Raw genomic sequence first — 18461 nt, 5'->3', positions numbered from 1 at the left:
TACATTTGCTTCACTAACACAAACCACCACTGCTGCATCACAGCACCAGGCAAGCCTTCACCGAGCACCACAAAGGGCTGTGCTGCAGGCAGCTCCAGAGGGGGACAGAAAATCCCATCTCTGAAACCCAGGCTGTGCTTCACAGGTTAAAGTTTGGAACTGTGATGGGGGAGTGCCTGACAGCTCGAGGTAACAATATTCTGGTAGAACCAGCTTTCTGTGCCCTGGCTACTGTATTTTGTTTCACAGCAATCAGCCTTCACATGCACAAAGGAGGAACACAGAAACTTCCATGCCACTGCCATTTTCCTAACTCTTCAACTGAAACCAAATTTCCTCCTTTCCCATCTCACGTGCTAGCAATGGCAGGACAACTCTCATTCAAAGGAAATATCCTGCATGCTACCAGAAATGGGCCATCTTCAGCACAGAAACGCTGGCTTCTGAGGTTCAGCAATACACTGCTCTGTACTGCTGTCATTACACAGCATCACGAGTGCTGGACAGCAGATCCCACATAAAACCAGGTCTGAAAGCACCTCAGCTTCCTAAGTGACGAGGGAAACTTCTGGTTTCAAGGAAGCCCACTAAGGCCCTTTGGCAAAGCAGCTCACCTCTGCAGCACTTTACTGGCACCAGACAGAAACGTTTGCTCTTGAGCTCCTTAAGCGATGAATACCAACGTACTGTCAACAATCCGTGCAGTTTCAAGTTTAAATGAATCTCACATTATTTTGCCTTACATTATGTTGAACCAGGTTCTGAAATCTGTATTTATTTGCTCACTCTTCAGAGGAAAAATAATCTTAAGCTACAAATTATGTTAGTAAACTCATTAAAAGCTCCACGAGGTGCTCCTCTCCATGAAGCAGATGACACCTTTATCTCACCATCACACAAGAGAACACCACTGACACCTTCCAAACAAAGTTCTATTTAATGAGACGTACCCAGCCAACGTTAATTAACAACTTCTGGTACACTGCTCTCCTATGCCTTGATGGCATACTTCCGGACAGGGTACAGACGCTCTTTTCGCTGCTGCTTTTTGGTCTTCAGGTTTTCTTCGTGCTTATTTAACCTGCGTCGCATGGCACGAGTCTTCTTCGGCCGCAGATCGAGAGGCTTGTACTTTTTGCCCTGTTTTCAAAACCCACAAGAGCTGAGGTCAAGAGACTGCAATGTTGGGATCAGAAGTGTGAGCATACGGACAGACCAGCTGCCTCAGACTTGCAGCAGCTTTTACCTGCAGCTGTCTGAAATTTCTGTCTACTGCAAAACATGAGCTGATGCCAACTTCTGAACCAGGTGTACTAACTTTGACTCAGATTAGACGTAAAGAATCGGTCTTAAGGGTCCCCATTCCCAATACCTCTTGAAAAGCCAAGTAATGTTTGCAAGTAACCAAAAAGTTTTGAGAGAAAGAATCCCTCGGTCCCTTGCTATATGACCAACAGTTAGCAGAGTATCTGCACTGCAGAAACTGCTCCTTCCAGAAGCAGGCCGTGCCTTGCAGGAAGGCTGCAGCAGGCTCCCACTGAGCTGAGTTCTGGTGAGCCTCGCAGCAGCATTTCAGAATGAAAAAAGCCTAAAAACTTGAAAGCTAAAAGATCGTTTCCTCTTAAGGGTTCAGCTTTATAAGTAAGAATCTACAGGGCTGCAGGAGGAACCTAATGTTACTGCACATGACAACACGGAGCAGCAGAGCACAAGGGCGGACTTACTTTGTAGAACTTCCGCAGGTTCTCCTTCTGAGTCTGATTGATAACGGTCAGCACTCGGGCGATGGATTTACGCACCACGCGGCTGCGAAGGATGAAAACGGGGCGGCTCAGAGGGACGGCGATTTCAAACAAGGCCCGCGACCACCAACCTGCGCGGCCCCGCTCCCCCCACTCACATTTTGGACAGCTTGGAGGCGGCCCCGCCCGTCACTTTGGCCACGCGCAGCTGTGACAGCTCCACCTTGAGGTCGTCCAGCTGCTTCAGCAGTTCCTCCTTCTTCTTCCCCCGCAGGTCTCGGGCCTTGATCTTGGCCTGCGGGCGGCGAACAGTCCGTCAGCCCCTCCCGGCCGCACCCCCCGCCCTCACCCCGCGAGGCGGCGCGCCCGAGCCCGGTGCCGCGGAGGGGACGGCCGAGGGCCCGCGGATGGCGGCGGATGGCGGCGGAGGGGCCCCGGAGCACTCACCATGATGGCGGCGGCGTGGCGGTCCGGGCGAAAAAGAGAAAGGGCGGCACCGACGGAGCCCACGGATGGGCGGGGGAGGGGGTGGGGCCGCGCGCCGACACACCCCCGAGGGGGCGCGGCCGGCCGTGGCGGGGCGGGGGCTGAGGCCGCCGGGGGCTGCGGCGCTTCCGTGCCGGCGCGGTCGCCGTCAGCGCGGAGCCGCCGTCGCGGCGCCGGCCGAGGTGCGGCAGCCGCGCTCCGGTAGCGGCGGGGACGTGAGGGCGGGCGGGGCGCGATGGCGAGATGCGGCGTGACCGAACCTCCCCCGCCTCCCCGCGAGGTGGCGCTGCCGCGCACCGGCCGCCTCCCGCCGAGTGGAGGTGCGGCGGAGAGGGAGGGGCGGCTCGGAGCGACGGCCCGCTCTGCCAATCAGAGGAGCGGGTCGCCGCCGGCCGGGGCCGCTCGCCCAATGGGAAGGGGCGGGGGCGGGGCGAGGCCGGCCGGGACCGGCGGGAGGCGGCAGCCGCGCTCCGCGCAGCCCGAGCCTCTGCGGCCGCGGCGCCGGTGGCCTCGCCAGGGGCGGCGCGGATGGTGAGAGGATCGGCCCGGCAGCGCCTGCCCCGCTCCGGCCCGGCCTCCAGGTGCGGGGGGCGGAGCGGCGCGGGCGGGGCGGGGCGGGCAGGAGCGGGCGGCGCGGAGCAGGCCCGGCGGCGGCGCGCCCCTCACCGCTGTGTCGTCCCCGCAGAGCTCCCGGCCCGGCGGAGGAGCCCCGCCGCCAGCGGACGCCCAGGTGAGGTGCTGCGGGGCGCGGCGGGGACGGGCGGTGGGGCCGCGGCCGTCTCCATCTCCATCGCCATCACCGTCTCCCCGTGGGGCGCCGCGGTCTGCGTTCGGCGGGGGAGAGCCACGACACGACACGACACGACACGACACGACACGACACACCGCTGGGGTTTAGGCCTCGGTCCGCAAAACGATCGCAGTTGTTATGACCCCGTCTCCATCCCCGTCCCCGTGCCGTCCGCCGCTCCGCGGCACAGCGGTGCGGTTCCGTCCCCGGGCAGCGCGGGTTCCGCTCCAGCCGTCCGCGCCCGCGGCGGAGCCGTCGTGGATCCGATCCCATGTGGCAGTCGCTGCGGCAGCTCCTCGGCGCCGCGTTCCTGTGCTGTACCGACACAGCTCGGGGCCACAGGTGGTGCGGAGCGCCCTCGGGGCCGGGAGCTGCGTGCGGGTCCCGCCGTGCCCCCGCTCCGGGGCTGTGAGATCGCGGAGCCTGAAGGCTGCCCCGCAGCGGACATCCGCGATCGAGCTGTCGGGGTTTAGGTCTGGCCCCGATCTCTCACCGCGCAGAGTAGGATGTGTTTTTGTCGGTCTAAATTAATGCTTCTGTAGTGTTATAACAGGGCTCTGAGCTTATCTCAGCGAAGTAATCCTAGTCCGACCTGCAGAATGAAGCCGTTGTCATAGAAAAGCCAGATTTTGCCAGAGCAGTCCGAAGGCGATACGTGGTTCTCGGTGTCGTGTCTAGGCTGATGCAAAGCAGCACCGCTGGACCATATGATGGTGATAATGCTGGTGGAAGTGAATCTCCCAGCATGCATATGCTCTCCCACCATTCCCGCGAGCAACAAAGCTGCGGTGTCGGTAGCAGTCGTTAGGAATGGTGGGAGACCGTCCTGCTGTGGCTGTGGCTGTGGAAGGTGGCGGGTGCGGTGCTGTCTGTCACCCGGGGTGAACCCTCCTTGCGTAACCGCTGTGGCTGTGCTCAGACGGTGGAGGGAGCGATGAAGAGGCGAGGAGCATGGCACCTGGCTGTAAATCATCTCACGGGGGGAGAAGATGCATTGTTTGGGAGATGGATAAGTCATCTCTTCTAAGATTTTTTGATAAGCAGAGTTATGTCTCGTTAAGAGAAATGGTGAATCACTGAATGAGAAGACTATAGTCCTCCATTCAGTCTGGGCTGCTGGAATAATACGGATAGCGTACTCAAATGTGGTGGCTGGGTACTTTGCTGCAGAAATATAAAAGCTATTCACAGAAGCCATGTGGAGAGAAGAAATACTTGGCTGTGCTCCACAGACAGTTGTTGTCATTGTTTTGTTTTGAAATGTAGGTACAATCCGCAGTCAAAATTCAATCGATGATCCATTTCCCTTATGGATGTTGGAAGTTTTTCCTACAGAGATGGCAAGTTGGGGAAAGCCCTTACATGTAAGGATGATACAGCTCCATGTTCTTTGTTTGATGAGTTCACCTGAGGATCTAAATGTACAAGAGATAAAATGCTGAAAGTATTCACCAGTGGGAAGAATGTAAAGCTTGGTTGCTTCTGTATTACTGCATTATTTGGTGGAAAGGAGTAATAAAAATGATGAATGGCAATTCAGAATGCTGGAAATCTTACAATCTGAATTCATTACACATTGAGATACATTTCCATAACGCTGCACTGAAGGCATGGATTTGCTGGGGTGGGGGATGGGGCAGCAGAGCTCTCCCTCCGCCGCGCAGTGCCTGCAGCCCTGGGCTGACTGCGGCCCTCGCACTCTCTGCATCGCTTTGTTCTGGTTTGGCTCTGCTGCCTTTAAACGGAGCTGTTGATAAAGGGCAAATGGGAGATGAACTGGATCGTCTGGACACATTGCTGTAGCTTGTTTTTTCTATGAGTGGTGTCATTTAGGCAACAAGGAAGAGTTCTGGTGTGAAAGTGCTCTCTGAGGTGATGTTACTGCCTAAATATGTAAGGCTTGACTGTATTTTTGGAAAGAAAAAAAAAAGAAGAAGAAAAAGGCAAAATACAGCCACCAGTTGTATCGCAGAAATCTATGTCTTGGTGTCTTTTTTTCACAGAACTGTCATAGTTGTTTTTGCAGAAATGTTTAGTTAGAGTGAGCTTTGTAGGAAGAAAACCAGGACACCTACATGCAATTTCTGCACTCATTTTCTTCAGTACATTTGTCTGAAGACATTCTGCAGGCTCGCCTGTTGTGGCCAGGCTGCTCCCTCGGAGCACATCAGCTCTCCTGGATTTGTAGCTTTCAGAGGGAGCAGGAGTGGAGCAGGGCGTGTTGCAGCAGGATGCTGTCTGAAGGAGCGCACCGAGCTGCGTGTGGGAGCTGCACGGAGGGTCAGATGGAGGTCTGCTTCCATGAGGTATGCGAGTCAGTTGCCAACACAAATATTACCTAGCAGCTTACATGTGCTGAGAGGGCGCAGTGCAGTCCTGTAACAGGAGCAGAACAGGATAACCGTCGGCTTGGTTCCCTGAGGATATCGGTCAAGAAGGGAGGTGTGCGATGCCAAGAAGCCTGGATGGAACAGCAGGTTCAGAGGACTCCTCGCTTGAAGTACTTTTAATTATTGCTACTACTATAATGGAACACAGACCAGAAGCTGATTTTCTATATAATTAAAGCAGCAGTCAGCAGAGGGATTTCTCTGCTGCCAGGTAACGGTCCAGGAGCGGTCTCTACTCTGGAGAAATTCCCAGCGATGCTCTCCGTACAGTGCCCGTGCTTGCTGCAGCTCACTGCCAACAGTCAGTTTGGAAGGAGGGCGAGAGCTGACCTGACCAAAAGGCTGCTCCCTCACTTGTGCTGCGTTCCCTTTGGTCAGCATGAGGTTCCTGTTGGAAGGCAGCCGCCTGCACCTTGGCTGCGAGCGACGATGAGCTGGAGCGCGCGGTGACAGCTGCCCGTGGGCTCAGATGCTGGCCCGAGCTGCCATGTGGGCTAACACATGGCTGGCCTTTCAATAAGGAAGCCTCCTAGTGCTCTGCACCATGCAGCAACAGGTTACATGGTATAGCAACCTTTCGGTTTTGAACTGGACGTGTATATAAAAGAGTTAACTCATAGGTCCTTTTCTGAGTCAAGGAAAAAAAAAAAAAACAACTTATCTTGCAACTCGGATGCTTTTCAGGAACTTGGCCGCTGTGGATGCAAGAGGCATGTGCTTTTCCACAGTGCTCTAGGTGATGGCTTAGCTCAAGGGGGCCCAGATTTGGCTCAGTCAACAGTTGTGTTGGCATCCTGCCATCAAATGTGCATAAAATGGAGCTGGCTGCAGCTCCCTCCTCGCTGTAATATGGAGGGGCAGCCCAGAGGGACCTGGGGCCCCCTGTGCCTTGCTGTGGGTTGTCTTGGTTATGAAAAGTACATGGGGCTGGGCAATTCCTGCTGCATGCGCTGCTTTGTTGTGAGTCGTTGGTTGCTTTTGAACCCCTGGGTTGTATTTTGGTACTCAGTTTAACTAGTGCGTGTCCACCCTTGTGCCTGTGCTTCCAAAGCCTTCGCCCTTCCCACAGAGGTTTGTGGCTGTTTCCAGATGTGTGAGGTTCGTGTCTCATTTGCAGACCCTTCGTGTGCTCTTATGGCTTATGTGCATTGCCACAGAATCAAGATAAAACACAACTGGCATTTTAGCTGCTCCAAGCACATTGTCTGTAAATAAACCTCTAAATCGTTTAGCTTGTGAAATGTAAATACACAGCTCAGCCCTCAGCAGCTGATGGTGTTTTTCTCTTTCTCCTTTTCCCTCCCACCCCTGCCAAGAGCAGGCTCGCCTGATGTTCTTTTTTTCCCTACTGCTCTTTCATACAGAGCAAATCACTGCTAAGCACCACGTAGGTGGCATGCAGGCATCGCTGCGGAGCCACTCTTTGAATTAAGAAATAGGTGCATCCTCTTCCACATTCCTTCTGAACCGTCTTCTAGGGATCCCTGGGCTCTGATAGCCCAGAAGCTCTGCCTCAGCCTGACTCTGAGCTTGAGCTCGTCTTTGGTCACAAATGAGTGAAGTCAGTGCGAGGGCAGAGGCCCAGCTGGGAGGGCATTTTTAGCCTTTGCCCTTCCTTCATCCTATACACGAGAGGTCATGAACTGTAGCGAAAGAGGGATCACAGAGGGCACGGAGAGCACAAGCGTGGAACAGATTGCCCGTGGCAGGAACATAAAGGAGAGAAGCAAAAGTTCCGTGTCATGAAGGTGATTGGAACAGGACACTCACATCCCGTGGTGGTACTGTGTCTTGTGTAAAAGCAAGCCTGCCCAGAGAGCATCTAGGAGGGCTGCTGCTGGGGTGGGGCCTGGATGATCCCTGCGCGTGGAGGACAAGCAGGGACAGATTTCCGTCTCCGTATGGTATTTATTTATTTAGATGGGTGTTGCTGTCCCAGGCTGTTTGTATTTGATGCATGCAATGATACTCCAGATGAGCAAGATTTTAGGAGATGCTCGTGTGATAGGTATTGCCTTGTGTTACATCTGTCACAGAAATACGAGCTCTGGTGCCCAGGGTAGAGGCTGATCAGCACAGCCAACCCATCCTCCTTCACTGCTTGGTTTTCAGTTTGCTGTCATCAGATGGGTGGATGATAAATAGAAGAGCAGTGCTTTTCCCAAAGAAGAGATTATTTTCCTTTCCCTCCTGTTCCCCTTCCCAGCATCAGCTGTCCTGGGTTGTGTTAGGACAGCATCCACTGTCTTGTTCTGAAGGTTGTGTGTGGGTTATTTAAGGGACAGAGCTGAAAGCTCAGTGATCAGAACAACTGGAGCTTGAAATAAAATACGAATTCTTGTTCTAATTTTAGCCGAGAAGCTTCACTGGGTCACATTGATTAGTTCTTCGGGTAGTAATAAATTTGTTTATCTGCATAGTGTGAACGTTTAACATCTAAACTTTATCTCTGAGAGGCTGGAACTCCACAGGCATAGTATTGGCAAAGTGCATGAAGTCACCTGCTGCACGTGTGATGTGTTCTGCTTTTCGGAGGGGCTGCTTCTCAAGTATCTATTCATGCCTATGGTTAGGAAATCAGAGTTGCTTATGGAAGTAATGGCTTGAAGTACAAAGCTCTGAAATTCTAAGTTCTGGTTTGAAGGAAGGCAGGTTGTTTGTGTGAAGTGTCAGTGCTCCGCATTGCTTACGTTCAGTAGTATGTACTTCCATTCCTCTGTTAAAGGATGGAGCAAATGTGCAGCAAACATCTGTGAAAGGAGATTGCTTGCCTCTTGCAGTACAAGATGAGAGTTCTATGTCTAATGTTGATCTCTAGTGAGAGGAACATGTTTTTCAATTGACCATTTAAGTGAAGTAGATAAAGCGCTGCTAATGGGTACTCAGAGCTTTTATCCCCTAATATTCATACAGTGAGGCTGTCCCAGTTGGCTGGAAGGCAGAGACTTGTGGTTCTGATGCTGAGCAGGAGCCATGGCTGGGCAAAGCAAAGACTATCAGGAGGCTGAGACCGTGTCCAACCAACTCTGCTTACAGAGCTCTAGGAAACTTCCCCTTGTTTTGCATGCACAGAGGTGATATGCTCCTAGCTTCCATCCATACAGCGTGCCATGCAGCTGTGAGATCTCTATTTTTCATGTGGATCAAGGTTTTGTCTCCTTGTAAGTATCAGTGGATAAGCTGTGACCATCATCTTCTATCAGACAGCAGAATTGCCGGCTAAGTAATCCTGGCTGCGTAATACATCTGGCTGAGGAGATGTGCATGTAGTACAGTTATTTAATGTATCTGTGCTTGGCTTTCATTGTTAGCATGATTTATTTAAGCAAGGGTATTCTTTCACCCCTCACAAAGCGTGCCTTGCTTTGCAAGCTTGAGCCCAAGTACCAGGCTGGTTGGGAGTGCATGCCTTTCACTTGAGCAGTCTTTCTCCCTTCTAACCAAGCCTGGAAAACCATAGCCAAAAGATGGCAAACCGCAGGAAAGTGGAAGGGTGTGTGATGTAAGTGACACAACTTAAAAAGAAATACTTGCTAGCTTTGTGAAGCTTTCATCCATTTCCCATAAAGCCTTCCTGTTGCCTTTCAGCTCCAACTGCTCTGCAAAGTCTTGGCATCCTCTGGGGTGCCTGCAAAGCCCTTCTGTCCTGCATGCTGCAGTGAAGTGAAGATGACCACTTGGATAAAGTTGGATGCTCTGCTAGAATTTTAAGCAGATTTAGGGGTAGTGCTGGGGGTTGTGTGATGCTTCGTGTCATTCTCTGCCTCCTACTCCTAATCCCGGCCTTATAATACCACTTTTTCGTGTAATCTCAAGGTTCTGGATGCCTTAATACTATGTGTGGCTTGTTTGCTATGTGCATTTGTTCTTTCCTGAACCTGCTTATAGAGGAATAAAATGGATGCTGTAGTGGAATATCTCCATGGCATACTAATTTTTCAAGGGGTCTGCAGCGTCAGAATGTGCTGAGATGTGGTTTGTTTCCTAGATCCCTGCAGCAGAAGTCTCTGACAAGAGGACAGATTGTTCCTCCTGCTTTTCCTCATACTTTTCAGTGAACAGGAAAGGTGCTTTGGCCCTTTGCTTCATGATTAGGCCCAGCTTCTCATACTGATTGTCACATCATGAAGCTGAATAATCTCCAAAATGTTTTATGTTCAGCTGACTGATCTCTGGTTTAGTTTGGTGCTTTTTTTTCTCATTTCTTCTGACCTCCCACAAATTAGCATTGTGCTAAATAATTAGGAACTGTCTGAACTTGGCACAAACTTTCAAAGTTCATCTTAACTGCCTACAATCTGAAAAGTCTTTTTTTTCCCCTTAATTCAATCATTCTCACTTTTTGCTCTTCCCTAGATTTTAATGGTTTCTCTGCTAGAATTTTCTTCTGTCTCCCGATACCTTTTAGAGCAGCAGGCACTGAATTCTCTGGCTTATCTTTTATTGATTGCATAAACAGCCTTATTTGCAGAGGGTCTGATGGACTCTAACACGAGAATTGCAGTTGGTTTTACTTGCCTGCTCCTGGGCCAACAGAGAATCAGTTGTCCAGCGTTGGCAGTGGTTGTGGCAGATAAGTAGTGTCATTTAGAGTAGCATAAGATGAAACGGACTGTACCATTGAATTAAATGTTGGGAGTGGTATACTGACTGCATGAAATGTACTTTGTAATTTACGTAAATCCCTCAATTGTTAAAAATGTATCTGAAGTTACTCTAGAGTGTCTGACCTACCCCACTGGAGTGCTGCAGAAGCAAGGGCCTCGCCGCAGGATTTAGCTCAAGCTTGCTGCCGAGCGCACGGGACCTGGGGTACTGTCCATCATCCTGCAACTCCTGGATCACCTCCTGGCTGCTCTGCCCTCTGTTTGTCAACCCCCCGTTCCCCTCAGTTTCCTGTGTTGGTGCTCAGTTTTACTGTTGTGTGTTCCATGCTGTGTGACCATGAATGCTCAGAGACTTCAGATGCAGGCTGGTGCTTCACAGTATTTATGTTCAGCTTTGCTGGACTCATACCAACAGGTTTTGACGTCTTGTAATGTTTTGAACTCTCACATGGCCTGGCACCTGTATTGCAGTTTTCTGCAGAGATGCTTGCTACGTTTTTCTGGGACTCTTCAGCAAGCACTTTGTGCAGTGCACCCCACGCTCCTGCAGTAATGCTGTGCTGCAGGATCGTGTGGGTGTTTAAAAGCAAGAGGGTGAGTGCTGCATCTTGTCTGACCTGGGGAATCATGGCAGCACATACTTGCTAACTCCCCAGAGCTGCAGGAAACCGCTGATTCTCCTGCTTTTGATGGGAATGAAATACTCTGAGGTATCTCTTCAGCCTGCCTAGTCGTTGAGAAGATTTATCATTACAACTGATGAAAGTAGATACTTTCCACTGACTGTAAGGAGTTAGCTATGCCATTTTCTGGCTTGATCTGGGGCTTTGGAGTAATTGTTCTTGCTAAAAAGGTCTAAACAGAGCCTCTGCACAAGTTGGAAACAGCTATTTAATAAAAGTGCTTATCAGATTGGATAGAGAAGTTGCTGAAAGTAAAAGCTCTGCATTGGCCCAGTTATGGTTGTGTTAACTTGCACTAAAATTCTTTGAGAGCACAGAGGAACCAAAGACCTGGCAGCAGTTTTAAGATATGTTTTGTTGCTGCTTTTGAGATGTATGTAGCTTATTTTTGGGCGTTAAAAAGGAAAATCTTCTGTGTATGCGTGTTTTAAGTCAGATTGTAAAAGCCAGGCTGCCTTTATAGGTGTTCATAGTCCCTCTCTTACTCAGCAATAGGATGATCTGCATTGTATCTTAGGGTTTTTGTTTAAGTGATTACTGTACAATATGATTTTTGTTCCCAGTAACAGTAAAAATGGATTTGCAGGTATAACTGTGGGCAGTGCAAGCCAGGGAACTAAACAATCATGGGAAAACAGAGGAAGCAAGATATAGACATACATTTTTTACCATTTTCTCCAAAATTGCTATGTTACAACAATAACAGAAAGCAAACTTCAGTTTTCAACAGTTCCAGAGGAAAATGAAATGTAAACAGAAGTAGGACTAGTGCCTGAATACAGCAGGGAACAAGCTCCTCTGCAGAAAGGCACACTGAGAGTTTTCTTTGTTTAGGTACGAAACACAAGTGCTGTTTATGTTAATATCCTTTTATTGGCAGTTTTGTGTTTGTGAGTACAGTCCTCAGTTACTTTATTTTATGAGTCTTGTGCCATTTTTGCTTTGTTATCTATCTAGTGCATTGTGTGGTAATTAGTCCCATGCTTTAGTTCTCAGCTGTTATTTTTAATGAGTCTTAAGAAGAGTAACCTGTGGGGGAGTTGCATGCTTGTTGTCACCATCCCTGTGGAACACACATGCAATCTGGATGAATTCACAGTAGCCCTCAATTACTGATAACATTCTGTTTTCTTCTTCATAGGACTGAGTTTGCACTAAAAGAAATCATGTCATCAGGAGGAGCTGAAGATGATATTCCCCAAGCAGAGAGGAAAACAGTTACGGATTTTTGCTACTTACTGGATAAATCTAAACAGCTATTCAATGGCTTAAGGTTAGTCTATACTTGACAGTATTCCTTCAGAAAAGCATTGGAACACGTGCTTGAGTGTGTGATACTGAATGTATAACTGGCATTTCAAACTTGAAACCAGCAAGTTTGTTTAGGAGAGAGTAGTGTGCACTTCTGTACGGGTCATTTTGGACCAGATATGTAAGAATGCCTGTAGGAGTAGTGGTTCATGCATTTCATCTGATATGGTAGGGAAGGAGATGTGAGAAACATGAGTTAAATGTCCCAGTCGTGTCAGTTAGCAGTAAGCTAAAAGCTGCCAAATCCCTGAAATTGCTAGAATTAGTGTTTGAAGCACTGAGATAGAAACACCTGATTGAGGATCAAATACTACTGTAAAGAACAGGCTGCATGCAACTGGAAAAGACAGCACCACAGAAACACCCCTGTCTCTGTGCCAGGATGAGAAAGACTGACTTACGTGGGAGGAAAAGTGGCAGGAGGATCTTTTTTTTTTGGAAGAAATTTAGAAAGTGGTAAACAGCAGTGTCCAAACCTTAGTCTGTATTGGCTGTGTCTGGTGAAACAGGTGTTTAGTTTACACTGTGGGGAGAGGTAAGATCTATTACCTGTAAAGCAGTTGTAATACACCTAGGTAAGTCTGTTTTCTCAGCACCTATAAGAAAGGGAGTAGGAGAAAGAGGAGCTAAAGGAGAATAGTTCACATTAGGAACAGTGATAGAGGTTTCCTGTTTAAGTCAATGTATGCCGAGTTAAAGGTCAGGTATTCCAGAGCTATTTTATTTCCAAGCTTTGATGTAGAGTCTCTTAAGCAATGTGCTTTTAGCTCATGTCTTGTTGGCAGTTCAAACTCTTACTGGTCTCTGAGTAATACTGTATGTTTGGGCCCGTATAGCTTACTGTTATTCAAACACAGATGGTTAGCAAAGATGTCCTCCTCACCCCACAAACAATTGATAACGTCTTTCATGTGCTTTAAAAGTTGATTACCAAATCCAAAACAGTTTATGGTCTAAAATCTGGATAGTGAGTGGGCAAGTAGAGGCAAGGTGTTCGTGGTGATTGCATTCAGCACACTATGAAACAGGCTGTAGTGCAAAAGGACTGATATTTTGAGGCCAGGCTTTCAACTGCCTTCTATGCCGTTACGTTGGCTTTCTGATGCAGCTGGCATGAAATTTTAGCCTGAGTCACTGAAGAGTACAAATTAATACTGTTTTTGTCTGAATGTGTGATGCTTGAGCATAGATCACAGAGATGGCAGAAAACCTGCAGTCATTCTGGCTTTCATTTTTGGAGGGAATCTGTGGTTCTATCAGATTTTCAGGTGAGAGAGAGTTTCCACGTGTATCCATGGTATTTTGACGAAATGAAACCTTATCCAGATAGATGAAAAGAAGATGGAAAATACCCTTGGGTAGAATTTGGGCAATAAAAAAAAAAAAAAGGAGATCAACCTCAGCAACCAGCTCTGTTGAGTGGAAATAAGAACATGTCTCTGTCCTTGCTGTGACTTGATGTAGTCTGTGTAGTTATTTCTTGCACTGAACTTAACCATGGTTCTACCTACAGGGCCATAGATTCCTATGCCTGCAGTGACTGGGTAAAGCAAGGTTACAGTTTTTGGGCATCTCCTCTCTGTTGGTGCTTGTTCTCTTCTGGGTAGTTCTACCTGGAAGGGATGTGGCAAGATACTGACTGTTGGCCCAGTTACTTGCTTTTCCCTCTAGCATGATAAATAGTCTGATGTGTGCCTGCCTCCTTCAGTTTTGAAGATGATTATGGCCTTTACTGCTGTGTTTTATGGCACTCTCTTGTCTCTAATTTCATAGAATCATGATATAAAATGCATTTCATGGGAAAAAAAGTGATGGGGGAGGGAGAGGAGAGCAATGACTTCCTGAAATCTCCTCTGGGCACTTCAGCTACAGGGAACTGAGCCTATAGCTGTGTTGGCAGCTGCTTAGCTATTGCTGCCGCCAAAAATGCAAGGGCTCAGCCTGCCACGTCTTTGTTTCAGTAGCATTTCCTTCCTCTCTTCCCACTACAGATGCCAAATACAGCATTTGAGGAAAACATATGATGATCTGCCAAGGGTACTGCTCCAAAGCATACTTGATGCTCACACTGCCATCCCTTTGTGGCTGTACCTACCAGAATAAGTTAGAGTTTATCTATTATCTGCTTGTTTTTGAACACCCTGAGCTGTAAGTTCTAAACAGCTGTCAATGAAGTATGTGCCAGTTTCTCTTTTCTCTCTTTTTTTCCCCACTCCCACTTGCTTTCCTCTTGGAAAAATACTGAGGAGAGGAAGCACATTAGGAAGCAGCTTCTTATGGCATACTGTCAGCAGTTATGATTTTCTTTTCAATACTAAAAAACGCTTAACATTTTTCGGGATTTTGTAGAAGCTTGAAACTTAAATAATAGGACATTTCACATGTATTGTCCTTTCCTACATTATAAGGTCTTGCTACTCATAGTGCAGGCTGTGAGAATCACGACTACTCTCCTTTCATGGAAAGAGCTGGTAGTATTTAACTGCTCATCTGTCACGCTTCTAATAAGATGCAAATCAAACCTTAGTTTTATGAGATGCTGCTGATTTAGGAACAACAGGCCCTGTTAGCTACAGCAGGCTGTAGCCCTGTCTCTTGCTGGCAGGGACCTGGCTTTGCACAGTGAAGGCAGGTGTAAAGGCAAAGGAACCAGAGCAAACAAGGAGATGTTACACAAGGAAGGAAAAACAAATGCTCACCTGTCTCCAAAGGTCTGGGCTCACAGAGAAAGAACTCCAAAGTAAAGATGTCCATCAAGGTATCCTTCCTTGGTTGGCAGTCAGCCCTTAAATGAGGACTAAGAGGGCTGCAGCCTGGCTGCACCCCTTCCAGTCACACAGGTGAACTGCCTTCACCTGTGCTCCCAGGGCTGACCATGTCTTCCCTTCAGGTGCTCAGTCAGTGGTTCAGGACGTGACTCAGCAGTCCCCATGCAGCAGGTGGGGTAGGTTACTGTGTTACTGGTGTGCTTACTGTCCTTGGGGGTCAGTAGGGGTGAGGGGGAAGCTATGTTGAAACCCCATTATCCCAGTACTGCTTAGGTTCCTGGGGCAAGAGCCTGTGATTACTACGTAACGTTGCACATGAAAGGAAACCTTTTCTCTCTATATTACCCCATTAACTTTCTCTGAGTCTGGAAGTAGCAGAATGTGTTGCTGTAATGTAGGTCTTCTGCTCTCAAGTTGGGTATGTAATTACTTCTGGATCATATATTCCCTGTCTGCTTCAGTGGGAGAAGCTCTATTAATAATCCACTCTGCAATCAACCAAGTCTTTGAAATTCCCTTGGACTGCTGTTCTCACCCAGTAAGGCAGATTCTCTGGGCTGATTAAAGAAGCTGTGTGCTAAATGTCCTCACTCGCTTATGCTGGCTGCTTTCTCACAGCAAGGTTTTGTGGTACGTGGGAGCAACGTGCATGATGAGAGCACAAAACAGCAAACGGGAAGGAAAATGGGTGGTGACAGTGGCAGGGCCTGTCTGCAAAAATCTGTGAGGGAGCCATGGTAATGTATTGTCATAAATGAAGTTTTATTACAGCCATGTCAGAATACTATCAAACGAACAAGTACGGCTGTCTGTTTCCATGGAGATCTTCCCTGTTCCCTGGGGAGTGCAGGGATCGCATGGCACAGTGCAGCTATGCCAACTGCAATTAGGCAAGTGTGCAGCAGGAGTGATATATGTGTGGACACCCAGCAGTGACTGTGGACAACAATGGCCAAACACGTGTGTGCTGCATAACAGGGGCTTTTTAGAATGCCACTGTTTCTCATATTACGAACCAATGCAGTGCAGTGAGTTGAAAAGGATTTCATAGGAATGCTTAGGCTTGTTCAGGGGGAGGAGCAGAACTGAGAGATGGCTGTTGTGCGAGGGAGGATGACAGGTGAGATACAGACAGCATTTCAGCTTACTGGTGAGGGATATATGCATAAACATCATCCACAAACAGCTGTTTATTTCATAATTTGTGCACACTTCTACTTCTCAGTATTTGAGGGAGGAAGGGTGGCAAGTACGGTTGGCTGATGAGCAAAGGAACGTTAATTTCCTTTTCTAACCTGGCTGCTGTTAAAACAGTTCCAATTAGCAGAAACACTAGCGCATTGCTCTGGAAATTGTGGCGTAGTGCTTTGCCCATTTTACTCTTCCAGAGCTCATGGCATGGTTTCCAAAATGCAGTGTTTTGCTTTAGCCTGGATAGCCCAGGGTTGGAAGCGCAGCCTTCCCAGGCAGGTCCGCTGAAGAGTGAGGTGCAGTGTGGGGTGCTAACCAGCACGATGATTTGAGAGAGCATTCCCTGAATGAGTAATTCTTGAATTAAATGACATACTTTGCCACAATGAAAAAGCTATTCCAGTTCTACATTGGGTTGTATGCCTCCTTTGAGTCGACTTCAGTATAGGTTTGTAAGCGTCATGAATTCAGTGAGACTGACAATCTTCAGTCTCCTCGGTTGTGTCTGTTCTGAGGCTCAGGATGCTTTCAGATGAAGGTCTTCTACCGGGGGTGAGAGCACGTATTTTTAAAGCTAAGATCCATAGGATACATCACAGCTGTGGGGTGAAGGTTGGGGGAAATATATCACAGCATCAAAATTAAATGATGTTGTGAAAGGAGAATGGAAGTGACTTAACTTCTTTATGGCACTACTGTCACTAGCTCTGGGCTAAGGGGTGACAAATATTACTCTGATGGTGTAAACTGATCCAGTGAATGTTAGCTGTGAGCATCTACATTGCTTGCTTGGCCTGCTGATGCTTGGACAGCTGATTTACATATGTTTTTATAGGGCTGCTTTTGAAACATTGAGCAGTCTTTCTCCATTAAAAAAGATGGTTTCCTGAGTCAGTAGAAAGAAATATCATCAATCTAAATTAATCCAAATGAACTAATTGCCTTTAGATTATTGTGCTCACTCCCAGATATGTATTTTCTATTGTGGTGTTTTTTGTTTCTTTTCAAACGATTGTGTTTTATGGGTCCATTTTAGCTTTCTGTACATAAAAACAATGAAATCACCTCTCTTGTTGCAGGGATTTACCTCAGTATGGGCAGAAGCAGTGGCAATCCTATTTTGGGCGAACGTTTGATGTTTACACCAAACTCTGGAAGTTTCAACAGCAGCATCGGTAAGGGAGCGTTGTAGGGAGCTCTCTTGTATGAATTTAAAGGCAACTTTAATCTCTGGTATTACGGTACGCCTAGGGGCCCCCAGTAAGATTGAAATTTCATTGTGTTATTCAAGCATGAAGGGAGGGAATAGTCACTTCCTGTACTGCTCGCAGTCTAATGAATTAAAATGTTAGAGAGTTTTCAGTGCAACTTTTGTTTTTTGTAGAACAGAACCTTTTGCTCCACTTGAATGCATGTTGCTTTAACGTATTGCCAAGGAAAAGCTGGGATGGCGGCTTCTGCAGTGCAGAACCCATCTGGAGTGGTGTGAAGTGTCTTGCTGCAGTGTGGGCTCTGATCTTTCACACCTCATCTTGGCTGTGTAGTTGAGTGTTCTCCTGGGATGTGGTGACCTTTTTGTTTTGTGTATTTCTTGCAACATACCTACGTTTAGCTCTCACAAGTTTTTGCAGCATAAATGGTGATGTTCCTGGTGTGCATATGCAATGCTATTGGGACTGTGAGGAGCTGCTATTGGGAATGCCACACCAGTAACAAAAGCTGAATTTGGCCCTACAGTGGCTCTTTGTCTTGTCTGGTGTGATGATCTGAGAAATTCTGGAATGCCTTTTAATCTTTCTTTTCTCTCTTGCGAAATAGACAAGTATTGGACAATCGGTATGGGTTGAAGCGGTGGCAAATTGGGGAAATTGCTTCCAAGATTGGGCAGCTCTATTACCATTATTAGTAAGTAAGCACAGAAAAGGATTCAGCAGGGAAATGCAGTGTTAGTGGCAGTTCCACAATCTTTATCTGGATGCTCAGTCAGGGGCATGCTGAGGTAGAGATGGATGTCAGATGAGTCGTGAGCTCTGAATGAGAAGGCACATGGGGCTGCATGGGGGTGCTCAGAGAAAGGCACCTGTGAGCCTGCTGTGATATTCCTAGAGTGACATCAATACTGCCTAAGGACTTACCTCCCACCTCCAAAGTGTCTCTAAGTGTCCTCCTTGTGTGCTGCATGTGACTCTTGTGCAAAAGTGTGATGTGCAAGTTTGGGAGCTTAATGTTCCTTTAAATTTCTTGAATTGAAATTTCTTTTTCTTCATTTAACCTGTCACCTTTTCCTCTGGGCACAAGATGGGCAGATTTTATGTTTATGAGATTGAATCCAAGCTCTGAAATCTGTCTTCCCAGCATACAATAAGAATGAGAGTCTGGCTTACATAAAAAGTTACTTGAGGAGGGAGTTTTGCCATTGATGCACAGAACGGTTAAGGGGGCAGGATGGGAGGGTTTGGCATGGGGTTGCACCTGAAGCGCTGAACTAATCTG

At 47.9% G+C, this 18461-nt stretch overlaps 2 protein-coding genes across 5 annotated transcripts in view; one reads left to right on the top strand and one right to left on the bottom strand.

The window, feature by feature from the left end:
• Nucleotides 1-918: 918 nt before the first annotated feature.
• On the bottom strand, nt 919-2195 carry RPL35 (ribosomal protein L35). Its single transcript, XM_065737376.1, has 4 exons — nt 2190-2195; nt 1901-2037; nt 1725-1806; nt 919-1140 (listed from the first exon to the last, which is right to left on the bottom strand). Exons 1-4 carry the CDS (start codon nt 2190-2192, stop codon nt 991-993), a joined length of 372 nt encoding a protein of 123 aa, XP_065593448.1. The 5' UTR covers nt 2193-2195; the 3' UTR covers nt 919-990.
• A 469-nt stretch (nt 2196-2664) lies between these two features.
• Nucleotides 2665-18461, top strand: part of SCAI (suppressor of cancer cell invasion) — a 30953-nt gene continuing 15156 nt past the window's right edge. For 2 of the 4 annotated variants that reach the window (XM_065737301.1, XM_065737300.1), the window contains exons 1-5: nt 2665-2809; nt 2914-2958; nt 11840-11971; nt 17048-17143; nt 17787-17873. In XM_065737301.1, the coding sequence (XP_065593373.1) occupies nt 2757-2809; nt 2914-2958; nt 11840-11971; nt 17048-17143; nt 17787-17873 (413 nt within the window). In that variant the 5' untranslated portion in view covers nt 2665-2756. Of the gene's footprint in view, nt 2810-2913; nt 2959-9878; nt 10221-11524; nt 11972-17047; nt 17144-17786; nt 17874-18461 lie in introns of those variants that run through there. The other 2 variants (XM_065737303.1, XM_065737302.1) reach the window with 2 other exon arrangements.

This window comes from Cyrtonyx montezumae, unplaced genomic scaffold, assembly GCF_038088225.1.
Source record: "Cyrtonyx montezumae isolate F1298 unplaced genomic scaffold, pur_monq_1.0 scaffold_20, whole genome shotgun sequence".
In the NCBI taxonomy this organism is placed as follows: Eukaryota; Metazoa; Chordata; class Aves; order Galliformes; family Odontophoridae; genus Cyrtonyx; species Cyrtonyx montezumae.
Note: the sequence above shows the minus strand (reverse complement) of the source record. Positions and strands in the feature narration are given on the sequence as shown.

Excerpts from the sequence above, each read along its gene's own strand:
- RPL35 (XM_065737376.1), bottom strand. Across the intron at positions 1,807-1,900 it reads GCCTCCAAGCTGTCCAAAAT|CCGCGTGGTGCGTAAATCCA; the intron begins GTGAGTGGGGGG and ends CATCCTTCGCAG. Across the intron at positions 1,141-1,724 it reads ACCTGCGGAAGTTCTACAAA|GGCAAAAAGTACAAGCCTCT; the intron begins GTAAGTCCGCCC and ends TTTTGAAAACAG.